Source organism: Schistocerca nitens, chromosome 9 (assembly GCF_023898315.1).
Source record: "Schistocerca nitens isolate TAMUIC-IGC-003100 chromosome 9, iqSchNite1.1, whole genome shotgun sequence".
Taxonomy (NCBI): domain Eukaryota; kingdom Metazoa; phylum Arthropoda; class Insecta; order Orthoptera; family Acrididae; genus Schistocerca; species Schistocerca nitens.
This window is the reverse complement of record NC_064622.1, coordinates 323,783,788-323,800,600: the sequence shown is the minus strand read 5'-3', so window position 1 is coordinate 323,800,600 and position 16,813 is coordinate 323,783,788. Positions and strand designations below refer to the sequence as shown.

The following is a 16,813-nucleotide window of genomic DNA, read 5'->3' as shown; positions in this document are numbered from 1 at the left end:
ACTTTAGACCAAAATAGTGCTTTGCAGTGGGAATTGTGGGAACACATTCAGCCTGTTTCTGTACTATTCACCAAAATGTAACACAGACGTTCACAATCAGTCCAATTAAAGAAGATTACAAAAGTTTAATTGCTAAAGCAGTGTGTAATTTAGAATCCAAAGAGTGTATGCTGAATATTTTCACCTGAAAAAATTGGCCTATTCACAGACTGTGAAAAGTGCTGTTGTGAATTCCAAAATAGCACAAAAACAAACTAAAATAATTTCCTCATTATTCATTTGTACTGCTAGCAAAAAAGTACTTACCAAAGCAATACGTGAACAAAAGAGTGCTATTTGTGAAAAATGTTTAGCTACCTGGATGTGCATCGTTGTCTTCAGGTTACGAACATAAAAATGGACACAGGTAAACACAAACACTATTAACAACTTATTATGCAACACAACTTCTAGGTTCTATTCAAGACTTTTTCAACTGAAGAGAACAGTTCCTACAATCAAACATAACAATTCACACAAACTACTCTATCAATTATCTTGGATTCCTTCACATTCCTTTCTTCAAGTGAATTAGGTTGCTTCCAGGTCCTTCCGTGTCAAGTGGCCCGAAACAAGGTTCCCACTCGACTGTCTCCGATTTTGACAAAACTTTTTCCAAGATCTACATATAGCTCTTACGTAAAAGCACGCCAAATTACAGCTTGATAAGTACTCTGGTACGCTCACTAGCCATGCTTATGTGAAAACCACTTTTTCCATATCACAATGGATATGAATAAATCACAAAGTTAGCTTTACTGTTGCTGCTGATCAACGGGGACTCCCATGCTGTAACTCTGCTCAACGTTTTTGGTACAACAGTCCAGTTGTTGGACATGTACCCTGTGTACAGCAGATTTATCACAATTTGCTGTCAAAGTAGCTCATAAATCATACTTTGACAAATTTGGGTCATGTTTCGACTACTTGTTCAGTAAGATAGACTGGCGTTCTACGCTGTTTTTCTTTCCTCATTTGCAACCAGCCAGCATGTCATAAGGCCGTGAAAGTGGGACCTTGATTACTCAAATAATTACTGAGCTATTAATGATTAAAATAAATTCAAAAAATTCCTTCCGCTATTTTTGTCAGATTTTCGAAAAGCTGTATCTCAAAACGGTCTTCTTGAATTCAGTTTTTCTTTGCACCACAGAAAAAGGCTAATTTTGTTTGATCAGGAAAAGTTTTTCATTTTTGAGGTAAACCAGCTCAGAGATGAAGTGATCGAATGGCTTTACTAGCCAGGAGACCCCCAACATGGGCTGTTCGGCCACCTTTGTGCAAGTCTTTTTATTTGATATCTATCACTTCAGCAACATGTATGATGATGGTGATGACGGTGACGATGACGATGATAAAACAGGGAATTAAACCCAGACCACCTGCATGGCAGTCAGCCACAGTGACCACTCAGCTACGGAGGAATAAAGATGTTAAAAAACATGTTTTGGCCTATTAGGTGTGACGCATGACAGGTCAAAGGTTGAGCAACACTACTTTTATTTTAAGAAAAACAAAGACAAGTAATAAGAACTTCAACAAATTTTACATCATTTCCCAATGTGCCTAGTCACAAAATGTCCACAAATGCTTCACACCTAATAGCGGCCAAAACATGTTTTTCAACATCTTTATTCCTCCGTAGCTGAGTGGTCACTGTGGCTGACTGCCATGCAGGGGTTCTGGGTTACATTCCCAGTTTTATCGTGTTCATCATCAACAACAACATACAAGTTGCCAAAGTGACATCAAATAAAAAGACTTGCACGAAGGTGGCCGAACAGCCCATGTTGGGGTCTCCTGGCCAGTAATGCCATTCAATCACTTCATCTCTGAGCTGGTTTACCTCAAAAATGAAAAACTTTTCCTGATCAAACAAAATTAGCCTTTTTCTGTGGTGCAAAGAAAAATCGAATTCAAGATGACCGTTTTAAGATACAGCCTTTCGAAAATCAGACAAAAATAGGCGAAAGAATTTTTTGAATTTATTTTAATCATTGATAGCTCAGTAATTATTTGAGTAATCAAGCTGCCACTTTCACGGCCTTATGACGTGCTGGCTGGTTGCAAATGAGGAAAGAAAAACAGCATAGAAAGCCAGTCTATCTTACTGAACAAGTAGTCGAAACATGACAGCAAATTGTGATAAATCTGCTGTACACGGGGTACATGTCCAACAACTAGACTGTTGTACCAAAAACGTTGAGCAGAGTTACAGCATGGGAGTCCCCGTTGATCAGCAGCAACAGTAAAGCTAACTTTGTGATTTATTCATATCCATTGTGATATGGAAAAAGTGGTTTTCACATAAGCATGGCTAGTGAGCGTACCAGAGTACTTATCAAGCTGTAATTTGGTGTGCTTTTATGTAAGAGCTATATGTAGATCTTGGAAAAAGTTTTGTCAAAATCGGAGACAGTCGAGTGGGAACCTTGTTTCGGGCCACTTGACACGGAAGGACCTGGAAGCAACCTAATTCACTTGAAGAAAGGAATGTGAAGGAATCCAAGATAATTGATAGAGTAGTTTGTGTGAATTGTTATGTTTGATTGTAGGAACTGTTCTCTTCAGTTGAAAAAGTCTTGAATAGAACCTAGAAGTTGTGTTGCATAATAAGTTGTTAATAGTGTTTGTGTTTACCTGTGTCCATTTTTATGTTCTTAACCTGAAGACAACGATGCAGATCCAGGTAGCTAAACATTTTTCACAAATAGCACTCTTTTGTTCACGTATTGCTTTGGTAAGTACTTTATTGTTAGCGGTACAAATGAATAATGAGGAAAGGCTGCCACTACCTATAGCAGTTTGATGAATGGATATATCCCCCTGCTGCTATGGTGACACTGGTTCCGATTACTCAGACCAACATGAGTGAGAGAAGAGAGGTGGTATGACAACAGGAGGGGCCAGGGTTAGTGATGTGTGTGGGAAGCTACTGGGGACATCAGAATGGGATGCAGCTGGCTCTCAGTGATAGTAGCAAAATGAGGCTGAAAAGGTGATATTGGAATAAAGAGGGATGGTTTGGAAGAATATGGACAGTGGAAGTAAAAGCTTTGGATAAGGGAGGAGTGGTGGTGTGTAAAATAACAGGAGGGTATGAGGGTAAGGAACTTCAGAGATGTGCTCAAGTGGCAGATTACCGTACATTTTTGTTTCTGAACTTAAGAAGTGTGTCAGACTTTCCCTTAGTCTACTGCCAGTCAAATATATAACGCTAAGGACCAACATCTAACTTGTGTGTGATTTTCAGGTGCTACTTTTCAACATCCTACTCATTTAAGAATACTACAGGTTGGTTCCTTTTGGTACATCATACACACAGTATTGAAACAGTTTAACATTCACAGAACACAGGTCATTCACTTGTGACAAGCAAATAGTCAACTTGATGAGAAACCACAGCAGGATGTGAAAGAATAAACTGATTTCCTCTAGTTGATCTAATAATCACACACAACTTCTGACTCAAGACAATAATTACAGCACTGTTTTATATTTGGTAGAGATTGAAATCTACAATCATGTCAACAGCTATGAAAGTAGGGGAGAGCTTAAAAATAAATGTTGGTGGATTGCCATAGTATCTGCTGGTCCTTAAGCCTAATATAGGCTTACGTACCTTCACAGCAGTTTGTTTTCGCTGACAGCAAGATTTCTGCTAACTGAGGCCAACAGCTGCTGTGACTTAGTATGTATTGATGTCAGATAGTTTAGAGCCCAAAAATATTGAAAATTATGCTGTACATAAGTTCATAAATTCCAGCAACACTTTAATTGAACACTAAAGACAAAACTAAAAGCAACCTGCATAATAAAATAAATGAAAGCCCAACTTAAGTCATGTTAATTAGTGGTAACACCAAATGGAATCAGAGATGAGTGCTAAGTAATCACAAGTTTTCGTTCACCACACTGCTGAGGACAAAATTGGTTTTAGAATATGATTTGGTGAGTGTGAAGGATAGTACTAATAATTTTGTAATATAACTTGTTTGTGAATGAAGAATTTAAAACTGCTGCATCTTTTTTGTTCAGGTATCCATCCTACATGAACAACGATCTTATTGGCCTCATAGCTCCATTAATTCCAACACCACGTCTTCATTTTCTGATGACAGGCTATACACCACTTACAACAGACCAAGAGGTAACTATAAAACAATATCTTGGATTCGTAATATTAAGAAATACACACACACACACACACACACACACTCTCTCTCTCTCTCTCTCTCTCTCTCTCTCTCTCTCTCTCTCTCTCTCTTTTTGCATGTACACCTAAGTACAAGTGGCACTCCATTATTTCTTCCTTCCAACTTTTTATTACATTTTTCTCAGGAAAACTGTGTAAAATGGATGGGAATATATTCATATACTTTAATTCAACTCATAACATATAAGATGTGAGATTGCAGAGATCTCTTCTTTGCCCAACTTCCTGCCATGTGATTGATGGGCAGCCAAGTTCCCTTTTTCCAATGTGGAGTTGATGTTGATTCTTAGTTATAAATACCTACTCTTCTAAAGGAAATATAAAATGCAGGCAAGTCAAATTTCTGACTAGCCTGCATTTTATTGGCAGTATTTTAGTGAACTAGCACAAAAATATAAGTAACAGTTGTTCACTGCAACAGTTGTCATTCTATTTTGTTACATTCAAGAAATAAAAAGGAATTTACATTGGGATCATATCAAACCCAGTGGTGGTAGGACCAGTAAGACATCATCTGTGGCAAGAAACCCTGAAAATAGGTTCAAAAATAAGCAGGATGTAATATTTTCTATGTTGCAGGTGTTTCATATATCATCTGTTCACCATAACAGTCATCATTCTATTTTCATAAACGTTTCAGTCAAGATACAAACAAACAGCTTAAATTGGGGTCATACAGACACAAGTGGTATTCACAAGAAGAGGTCCCCAGGAGTGGGATCAAATTATTGAAACCATGTACATGGTGGTGCAGGTGAAGGTCCCAGTTAGACACCCTGAAGTCATTTTACTGTGGTAGGCCCCACTCCCATTTGTGAGTAATCGACGAAGAAAAATGTTTCAAAATTTGATGTGCTGCTCTACAAATTTAAAAAAGAAGCTTTATGTAGACTGGTTGCGAAGCGTAATGGTCATAGTACAAGTCTCGTGTGCAAGAGGTCATGGGTTTGAATCTCCCGAAAAGTCCTTTGAAATTTTTAAATCTTTATTGAAATGATTTTGATCATTATTTTTATTCAATTAATTGATTTAAATACATTTTTAAATTTCTATTTCTTTGTCAAATTGTTTTAATCACTATATTAACATTTTCATGTGCTATCATTTTTTCTTCCTATAATTCCTTTGCCACAAATCCTTTGTGCATGTGATTTCCATGTACTAACATCAGTTTAATTTCTTCAGTTTCATCATCTCTTTTGTTTAAAATTTCATCTTTCTTATTTTGTCCATAGTGCAATATGAGTCTGTGTTTTGAATGTTTATATGACAGTTACCAACCAAAGAAATGAAAATCTTGTGGTGAAAATTACATTTATTGCACCACCACACAGTCAATATAAAGAGATTATTTCATATTTTGTTTTTAACCAACAGACTAACATTTTTCAAATGTTTAAATATTATGATAAATAAAAATAATTAAGTTCACAAGCACAAATATTCGAACTGGAAAAAGAAATATAGGAAGAAAAAAAGAGAGCAACCAAAAACGTTAATACAGTGACAAAAATGGTCAGTCATTTCAATATTAATGAGATTTAAACCCACAACCTTTCGCATAAACAGTTGGTACTATAACCATGATGCTACCTGACTGGTCTGTGTAATAAGTCAGCCTGTCCCACTTCCCCTAGTTAGCCCTAAAACCATGAATAAATTTTAATGTGTTTTAAACATAAAAATGAACAAAGCATCATTGATACAATTGAATAAATAAGTCATAATTGTGAAAATAATAGTTTTGGAATCAAGGGAGGTACATATTTTCAGTGTGCTTATGGGTCATATTGACCTCAGTGGTACTAGGAGGGTTAAACCAGTATACTAAGCCAATGTTTCAGTAAAAGTTTAGTTTATTTGCAGGATCAAAATTTTTAGGGAACATGGTACTTCAGAATCTTAAACATTAATTTGTTGTAGAAAAAGGGGGGGGGGGGTGTCATGAAATTAACTGCACCATAGAAATCAGTAGAAGAATTTAGAAAACATAGCCAGTAAAGTGGTGTCCAAAAATAATTTGCAAATTTATTTATTCCATGAAAGATATCGAAACAGGTACAAATACCGCACTTTGCTACATTTGAAACTGCTGATGTAAACCTGAAGACTCACATGATATTAGTTGTGGACACACACCTATCATGATGTCAGACTGCTGGAACTGTGTAATTCTGAAACACCAACAGCACTTGTACAATCTGTGTATTCGGCAGTAATCCATCTCTAAAAAAGTTTGAAATTGAGGAAATTTAAATACACGAGTAACAAAGTTTTTTCACAACTGAGATAAGATAAATACTGTGATTTGGTTATAGAAAATGTCACTGCGGCTCTTTAGGAATATTCAGTTTTGGATGGTGCAGGCACCAAGGTTAACAACACAAGACTCTCAGCAAAGGATTCGAGAAAATAACAAGTCAGCGATCAGCACGGCATGTAGCAACAACGTGCATTGTAGCCAAAGTGTTGATTCTGTGTGTTATAATTTGAATCATCAATAATTTTAATGTAATGACTCTGAAATAACCTTGGAGTTTCGGAGTTAACAAATGCTGTTGTGCAAATTCTCTTCAGAGTTCTAATGAGTTTTTTCATTGGATATATACTTATTCATTGTGCAAGAGTTGATTATATGAACTTAGTATTTCAGGCAGTTTCTAGAATTTATGGCATTCAAGAAATAAATACCGTAAAACTTCATTTATACATTTTTCTGACTTTTACGTTTTTTGTGCCCCGGCAAAATATCCACAGTGTGCACAGGTTATGATGCAGTGCTTCAGAGTGGGCTGCCGGGAAGTGGATTGGTAAGGACAACATTAAACTATAACAAAATTTGATAGTGTAATAAGAAAATTTGTCGAAGTTAGGCATTGGTCAAATTTTCTGTGATCAAATCCAGCACCTTATATTTGATCAAAGGAAGCGTTCATCTTGTGTTTACTGCATGGAGAAAGCAACCGCTTGGAGCACTAGCATTGCTGCAGCTGTCTGTTACACAGTGTTATCAGTATGACTTCCAAATTGACATGGTGTGTCGCATATATAACGAAATTGATAGAAATGTTTGAGACAGATGAAGCACTGTGTAGCTTACGACATCCCTAATACAAAAACAGAATAAAAAGTGAGAGCTATAAAACTAAGTTGAAGATGCTATTAGCCATGAAGTATGGCCAGGATATACCCCCAAGAATATAAAGGAGAAAATTTATAGCTTCTGAAGAAATAAAAAGTTTTCATGACTGCAGTACGTATTAAATTTATTTGCCTTCACATATTCCTCCTCCAGTGCTTCAAATGTTTCTGGTATTATTTTCATCAATGTGCACTGCAGCATTAGAAAGACATACCAATACTGCAAACTAGAGTAGCTAGAAATGACAGTATTACGATAAGTCTGTCTTTTGTGGATGTAGTATTTGTGAGGAATGTGTTCAGATTAATAATATGAAGAGCCCTTTTCTTGAGCACATATTGAAATGTACTCTCGTCCATTCCCAAAGGGATTTTCATGTGACTTTACGTCCTTGACTTGCAGCTATCATAGCAAATTTTGTTTTATGTTTCACATCTCGCCGTAAAGTTCACGGCTCCACCTAAGCAATTTTCCTTTTCTTCTGCTTCTCTTGCAAATGCAATTGCAGCGCACACGACTGAAGACTAGGTATAATTTTACTTACGGCATCGGTGGCGTAGTGTGTTGATGTTGGCAACAATCATTCGTTGCTGGGAATTCATTTCACCACAAAGTAAATAATTAAATCTGTTGTTGCTCTGTGGTTGACAGATTCTTGTATGTACCCTTGTCCGCTCAGTAAATTGGTTATACTCGTAAAATGAACATTTCATAACAAAACATTTGCATTATATGAAGATGGTGTTGCCAACATCAGCTCACTACACCGCAGTTGCCGTAAGTAAAATTGAACTGCAGAGAATAGTATTAAGTCGTTGTCGGCCATTACGAAGGAACTTTGGTGAAATATTTGATAACAGTGTAATACCCAGTGGCGGCCGCTGAGGCATTCCATTGGTGGTGCCAAAAAAAACTTTGTTGGTAGCATCGAATGTATTGTGGAATTTTCTCAATAATTATATCAAACAAAAATATAGAGAAACAGAAATAAACACTTTTTAAAATAGTGCCCTTCTTATGATAGCAAGTGTTTGTATGAGAGAGAGAGAGAGAGAGAGAGAGAGAAGTTGCTTTAGCTATCTTTTTCACATCGCTGCATAAAAAATAACACTAACTCCAAACACTCTCTCTCGCATACACAAATGCACATCTCAACAGCACAATTCTTCACTCTTCACAGGGTATGTTCTGTCACTTTAACATGGCAGTCGTAAGCAGGGGGTGTTTTGATGTTTGTTTAAGGTACCAGTGGATATTGGGCCTGAACTACCACATAATAACACTAACTCCAAACACTCTCTCTCGCATACACAAATGCACATCTCAACAGCACAATTCTTCACTCTTCACAGGGTATGTTCTGTCACTTTAACATGGCAGTCGTAAGCAGGGGGTGTTTTGATGTTTGTTTAAGGTACCAGTGGATATTGGGCCTGAACTACCACATAACGACACCACCCACCTCAGCTAACAATTGCGCTCTAGCTGTTACCAAATGATTTGTGTGTTCCGCTTTGCTTTGAGTTGTGCTTGCTGGTTGTTTCCTTTTCTTATACTGAAATGAGTGCAGAGAGCAATTTTGCTTTGTCACATGATTCTCTCAACATCAGATGAAATCAGTGATCTGTATCTACATTATTGCATTGGTTCTGCCTACCCAGGAGCACAGAACACGGATGTAGGCTGCCAGTTTTGTGAGAGGGAGGTGCGGCTTGTCCCCCCACTCCACTCTTGTCCCCTCAACAGCCAGAACTCCTCATTAGTTTACGTTCATGCCGACTACCAGAAAAGTGTCCACTACAACATGAGTGCCAGTACGAGAAATAATAGAGCATGTATAAATTTTATGCCCATCAAGAATCCGTGGCTTCTTGGCAAGCATCATTTCATCATTTTTGAAACTAATCTTGTTAAGGGTGGAGCCAATGTCATCTCTGATGTTCTGCATTACCGCTTCAGTATTCTGGTGTCTTACATTGCTGTGGTCAGTTCAGTTAACTTCTTCTGAACCTGATTAAAAAATACATCTACATGATGCATTATCTTATAGAGAAATTATAGGCATAAAATGACTTCATTATCTTGCAGTCTTTTTTTTTCTGTGAACCAGCTTTTTCAATAGTAGGAGATAGTTTTATACTCTCACTTGATTCAGTGACTTCATAACCCCCACCCCCATCTCTCTGTTTCCTAAAACATTTTTTACTACTCGCGAATGGTAATTCTATCTTGTCACACAAATGGGACAAACTTTTTTGAATAATGCTATGCAAAACTTTTGATCTCTGTGGCGAGTTATAAAAGAAAATAATTATCTGAAAGGCATGCATAAAAGACACGAGCTTTGTGATTAACGGAGGCTGCCGTAGACATGCAATTGAAATTCACAAGACACAGCTGTGCTTTCATCTGCAATTATTGCAACATAATAGTCACATTTTATGTCTTTACGAACTTCATCACGGTATGCTTGCAACGTGCATTGCAATAGTTCGTTCTGAACAGCCTTAGAAATGTCTTTGAACACTGATGCTTGAAGATATTAATGCAGTTCCGCACTGAACTGAATTACCTCACAAAAAACCACCTTACTTTGAGAGGCATCAGATTCAGCATGGCCCCTGGTAGCCAGTTCCAAAGGACCACAGAACCGAATATATGTATATTCTTTTCTACACATTTGTTGTGGCTGTCAGTTGTTTGTCTATATTGTGAATCTGATTTCTGCTGAATGTTGGTTTTCTCTAGAAATGAAAGACTAAGCACATTATTCATGTGTTGCTTTGACAATTCATGAACTTTCATTTCAGACCATATAAGCCCAATATCAGTTATTCTGGTCTTACACCAATTAATATCTCACCCCCCCACCCCCACCCCCCAAATAACACACAAGGAAAACAAAAAATTTGGTAAATTTCTGGATTGAACTTAGGGCATCGAATTTTTGTTTGCTGCTAGAGATTCAAATTTGGGAGTGGCCTACCTAGTGTTTTTTATCTGAAAGTCCTGTCACTAAATGGCATTTATAATAGCTCATTTACTTTGTTCGTGTTTGCTATTTTCACAGTCAACTGAATTTCCCCTTACAGATAACACTGTGCAGTGCAGACAGCTATATATGGTCAATTACCTGACCTTGCAATAACTACAATGTTTGTACAGAACTATAATACACAAACGTAACGAGTATAAACAGAAATACTACACCTTTGTTTGGAAAACAAATGCTCAACCGGTGGTGAATATGTGTTTTTTTTTTTTTTTTTTTTTTTTTTTTTTTTTTTTTTTTTTCTGTAGCAGTAGCCCAGCTGTTGTGAAATATACCAATATTGAAATAATGGCTCTTAGTTTCAAAATCTAAGGGCATAATTATATTCGAATTACGTATAGCTATTTATAATGATACATAAGTGCATCATTTCTGTATTCGAATTTATTAAGCATTAATTAGCATTTAGGAATGCATCAGCATTAACTAGCATAAAGATTGTAAAACTGGATTACAAGAAATCTGCGTCCCGATGTATTCTAACATGCTCGCTAGATGGCAGATTGTGCTTTTACAGGTCCTGCACTTTACTGCTCTCTGGCGGAAAGAGCGTGAAGCTTCAAGCCATACTAGCTGTGGCACCACCTCCCATTATAAGAAGTGTGCAGAAACAAACAGCTGAGCCTTTCACACAGCCCTTATGAGGGCAGATGGTGCCAATGTCCAGTTGGCTCCAAGCTTCAGAAAACTACTGCAAGAGCGTGCGCGGTAAAACATGCCTCTTCAAATCAGAAAATACATACTCCAAAACAATGTTTTATGTACAGTTCGCATAAATTTCTCTTTCTTTTTTATACAAGTGGTGCCATGGCACAGTGGCACTACCTCAGAAGTCGCCCCTGGTAATAACCGGGGTTTGCATTTTTCTTTATATCTTTAAGTATGGTACCTAGTAAGCCTATGTAATGTTTGGAGAATGTAACTTTTTATTTACTGGATTTTTCAATTGTCTTTACCAATTAATTTGATAGTATGGTGCTATTTTTCATATATACGTTTTTCACACTTATGCGCCCCCCCCCCTCCCACCTGTAATCTGTTGAAAAAGTATAAATGAAGTTTTACTGTATGTTGGTGCTTGTTGTAATTGCATGGAAACTTAAATATATATGCAGTCAGTGTGACTGTATCAATATTCTGATTGTGAAAACAGGATTAAAATATAGAGCAATGACCTAGATGTAGACCCTTTTTCAATGCATCCTGTGGTAATATTTGAACACCGACCCTCCATGTTTGTAAGGAGTAGCTGCTGACAAAGATTTGTTGGCAGTAAGGCACACGTTATTTGAAATTGGCAGCTGCTCTGAAAGGTGTTGTGTGTGTGTGTGTGTGTGTGTGTGTGTGTTTGTAATAATTTCCATTGTAAAATCATTGAAATAAAGTATTCTAGTATTTTAATAATAATGAGTCATCAATTGGTTTTAGGCAGCATCTGTTAGGAAAACTACTGTATTAGATGTTATGAGGCGTCTTCTTCAACCAAAAAACATGATGGTATCAACTGTCCATGACCGTACTTCAGCACATTGCTACATCTCTATACTGAATATCATACAGGTTGGTATATGGCTACTGTGGCTCCTTCTTTATTAATGTAACTTTTTACATAATGTGTCTAATTGTTTAACTTTGGGAAGTACTCTGTTCTTTTCAAAATTAACAGTGGGACTCCACATTGTCAAAGAGTTCCATGAAGGTTGATTTTGATATATTTACATGTGTCACATCCAGAGGAAAGACTGATATGTAAGGAAGAACAACAACTTACATGTAGAAAAACAGATACACACACAAAAAAAGGTACAGATAACTTTAGTTGTACCTTCAAACCTTTATTTATTTCAAAGTACACATACAGAGCCATCATTTCCTCTCATGCTGAAGTCTGACTGGGCAGAGAGGACAGGGGGACTGCATTCGCATGCAGCCGCTTTTAACATGTGTTGCAGGTAACATAATTGCATTCCAAAAGAAGTTTATGACACAGTCAAATGACTTTAGGTGAAAAGAGATTAACTATTTAAATAAAAATCAGTTTGTAATATACAATGGAAAATCCAAGGTGCAATAATGACGATATAACGAGGAGGGGACATTGCTACTCACCATATAATTGAGATGTTGAGTCATAGACAGGCACAACACAAAGACTGCTTAACAGTGAGCTTTTGACCAAAAGGCCTTCTTCTAAAGTACACACACACACACACACACACACACACACACACACACACACACACACACACACACACACATTCATGCAAGTACAACTCACAAACACATGACCAATGTCTCTGTCTGCTGAGGCTGGACTGCAAGCAACTGCCCATGTTGGGAGAAACGATTCTCTGTCTGCTGAGGCTGGACTGCAAACAACTGCCCATGTTGGGAGAAACGATATGAGTGATCGGAGTAAGGAGGAGGGTTGGGCAGGGAGAGGCATAGCAGAGTGGGGGTGGGGTACAGTAAATTACTGCTTGTGGGAGCATACTGAGATGTGGTGGGGACAGGTTAGGGCAGGGGAGAGGAGGGGGGGGGGGTTAAGGATGTGGCAAAGGAGAGAAATAAAGAGACTGTGGGTGCTTTTGTAGAATATAAGGCTGTGTAGGGGATAGGTGGGTGGACAGTTACAAAGGTTTTAGTCAGGGGGGTTACGAGAATGTAGGATATATTGCAGGTAAAGTTTCCACCTGCACAATACCACAGTCTCCTTCTTACCCCATCAACCAGATTGTCTACCGTGCACAGTTGCTCGCACTCCGACCTTGCTGGCCAGAGACAATGGTTGTTATTTAGCAGTCTTTTTGCTATACCTGTCTGTGACTCAGCATTGCCACTATGTGGTGAGAGGCAATCTATTCTTTTTATAGTGTCAATTTGTAATAGACCACATTTTTAAATGGGGAATAAAAACTGTATAATTTCTTTTAGTCCAATACAAATTCCTAACTTCATACATATAGTCCTGAAAAAGTGTGACTGTGGATTTTTTATAGCTGTGGAAATACTCGTAAGATATATGACAAAAGATTTGGGGCACATGAAATGGATAATAGTAAGGAGGTGAACTATTCATTCATCATTTATGTATTGCATGTACCCCATGTTTTTCATTTCAAATCATGCAAATATTTTCAAAGCTACAGAAAATTCACAAGCACAAATTTTCAGGATTACCTGTATGGAGTGAGGAGAAATTGTTTTCTGCCTCTTAGTCTGATTTAAAAAGATTGTGTATTAAAGCTTACTTTTTGTTTAAATAATTATTCTCTGGTGTGTGTGTGTGTGTGTGTGTGTGTGTGTGTGTGTGTCTGTGGGCACACAGAGATTTCGAACATTTTGATGAGTACAACGGAAATGTGGTAAATTTCAGGTTTATTTCAGTTTCTCTTCACCTAAGTCAACCAATGTAATGCATGCATCTCGTGAAAAGATCTTGAAGGTAAAAATTAGAGTGGAGCTGACGTGGGGGATTGCCAGCAGTTATTCTTCTCATGAACCGTTTACAACTGGAATAGGAAAACAACAGTTGTACATAACGTAACACCCCCCACACACCAACAGAGAAATGACTTAATATTGCATATATTAAAATGTTAAAGGGTGTTAAATTTAGCACATCAAAATAAATTTCGCAGTGAATTATTGGGCAAGAGGTATTAAAGGGGTTTGGTTTTGGACATTTTGATACTTCTTGAGATCTGGAATGTTAATGAAAGCAGAAGTGTAATCAAGATAGAAAGACTAGCTTTCAAAAGCTGTGTGTGGAATATGGGGTATGTCTCGCTAAGCGATGAAAATATTGTCTACCAAAGAAATCTTGATTTATGTTGTCTGTTCTTTTCTTAAATTTTTGCAAGCTAAAGGCAGGATAAGGTTTCATAGAACTATTCCTTTCTTGAGTTGTGTGATCTTACACAAATATCACCCATTAACTTGATTGAAACTTCAAAAGGAATCGAGGATGTAATATAATCGGGTGTATGGGGGTTAGAAAGCAGAAGAGGCACTACTGCACAGTAGACAGGTCCATAAAAGATATGATGATGTGCTAACACACCCAGTGTTGCCTCCTAACTGTGGCACTCAATTGAGAAAAATATTGATCTAGATCAGAGTAGGTGGTGGAGATATGGAAGAGGTGTAGTCCTATGTGTAAACACATACAGAAGACGTAGGTGGCAGCTATACAGGATAATTAGGGATAGAGTAGGAGTTTATTAGGAATGTTGTGAAAAATGGTATATGGGAAGGTGGAAGATAAAAGAGAAAGGGAGGAAGAAAACACAGATGAACTAAGGCGGAGTTGCAGCAGAAAAAATGTGAAGCTGGCCTGGGTGCAAGAGGGCAGTATGGACTACTGACAGGTGAAGGGGTAGAAGACACTGATTTGTGGTTATTGAGGCTACTTATTAATGGTTATTGAGGCTAAGGGAGAGGTGTCCCACCTTTCCATTTCTGAAATAGCTGATACTGGGCAAGGATTGGGAGTTGGACGACACAGATATTGAAGCACGCATTGAACTCTACATCTGCACTTCAGCGAGCCTCCTTACAGTGTTTGGTGGAAAGTATTTCATGCTGCATTATTATTGTATCCCGTTGTGTTCCATTATAAATGGTGCACAGAATGACTGTCATTAATTCTCCGTATGAAGTCTCCCATCTCAGCTATACTATTACATGATTTCCCTTTCTTATTTCAACTCCTTCAGTTCCCCCTTTATGCTATTTCTTCTTACGGTCACCTTCTCTGTAACCATGCTATCAAGGAGCAGGCCATGCACATTCTTAACACTGAAACAGAGTTGGCATAATCTGTCCTGAATTATGAGACATTTTTGGTAAAACAATATGGAAATGATGGATTGCTACTCACTACATAGAGGTGACACGGAGTTGTGGAAAGTCACAGTGAAAAAGAATGCTAGAAATATTCAGCTTTCAGACTAAATCCTTTGTCAGAAGTAGAAAAACTCGCATATGTTAACACAAGCACAACTCTCACACACATGGCCACTGATACCACCTCTAAATGGTAAGTCCATCCTTTCCACACTGTTGTTATTCCATCTTCGACTTCCCACTGATTTGTTACCCTGTATACTGTAGAAATTTTTAAACCAGCTTCCATCTGCTTACTTCACGCAAATGACAAGTGTGGCTCCCAGTCTTGTGGTCTTAATGCATGTCTTACTTAAATTTATCCCCTTCATCCACCAAGCTTTTGTAGAGCTTATTGACAGAGTTGTAGCGTATAGGTAGAATTGTCATAGTACAAAGAAAAGATGAGTAGTTGGTTAGTAATGTACATGTCAGTCTAATCCCCAGCAATGGGAAAACAAAAAATTGTGACATCCAACAATTCAAAAATAATCAGGGCTTTTCTTCCTCGATTTCTGTTTTCCCGGCAGTTTCTTACAGTTAGTATACTTTAATCTTGGGCTTAAGAAATATCATAAGTAGTGTGGAAGAGACCCATTGTCTATGACAGTAGCATTAGAAAATTTTCAAGACGTGTATCATAACATAGTTATCAAGAGTCTTTATTTTGAGCAATTAGTGTAACACTGTAGTCTAATTATGTAAAATAAAAAATTGAGATTGAGAAAAACATTAAAATTATATGGACACAGAGAGATTAGCAAGTACTTACTTTTAGAAGGTGCAGTTCCCAGTACTATTCCTTAATCTTTGCTTAGTGTCTTGTTTTCAATTATTATCCATCTTAACTTACAGCTGAAACAATCTGCCTCTCCTTTTCAGTGTGCTGCCAATCACTTGGTGTGTGTTAATGTTATTATTGCCCGTATGGGTACTTGTCGCTTGTGAAATTAGTAGTGACCAGTTTTTCTGTCTCTCTCTTATTTCAATAGATATTTTAAAATAGAACGTGAATATAAATAATAGAAGGCACGAAGATAACAACTCGGTGTATAGTTATGACATTGAGTCATCTGTAGGCAAGACTTTAGAAAGTTCATTGGGTTACCTTCCATTAGGAAAGTGGGTGCACTAAGCAACTGTTAGTGATTTATAAATTACTGCACAAATCCAAATTTCGTCTAGTGCCTAGCCGCTATCAATGCACTATTTTCTAATGTTGATGCATGTGATATTCGTGTTGTTCAGGCGTCAGTCACAGTTCTTTGAATACTACATTCGAAAGTTGCTTACCTTGTGGATGGAAGCTTTCATTTATCATATTTGCCATGTGATTGCCTTGTGTCCTTTGTTCTTGGTTGTTGTCCTGTGTTCTACAATTTAGACCTGTAGAACGATTCATTCAAAAGAGCTATCCTCTCAGTTGTTGAAAGACACACAGACTGCTGTACTCCTTCAGTTATTTCTATTCCACCAA

The 16,813-nt window shown here is 37.5% G+C and overlaps 1 protein-coding gene across 3 annotated transcripts in view; it reads left to right on the top strand.

Moving 5' to 3' along the window:
• LOC126203022 (tubulin gamma-1 chain) overlaps positions 1-16,813 on the top strand; it is a 68,357-nt gene that overhangs the window by 32,429 nt on the left and 19,115 nt on the right. For all 3 annotated transcript variants that reach the window (XM_049937260.1, XM_049937259.1, XM_049937261.1), the window contains 2 exons: positions 4,078-4,189; positions 11,878-12,009. In XM_049937260.1, the coding sequence (XP_049793217.1) occupies positions 4,078-4,189; positions 11,878-12,009 (244 nt within the window). The remainder of the gene's footprint in view (positions 1-4,077; positions 4,190-11,877; positions 12,010-16,813) is intronic.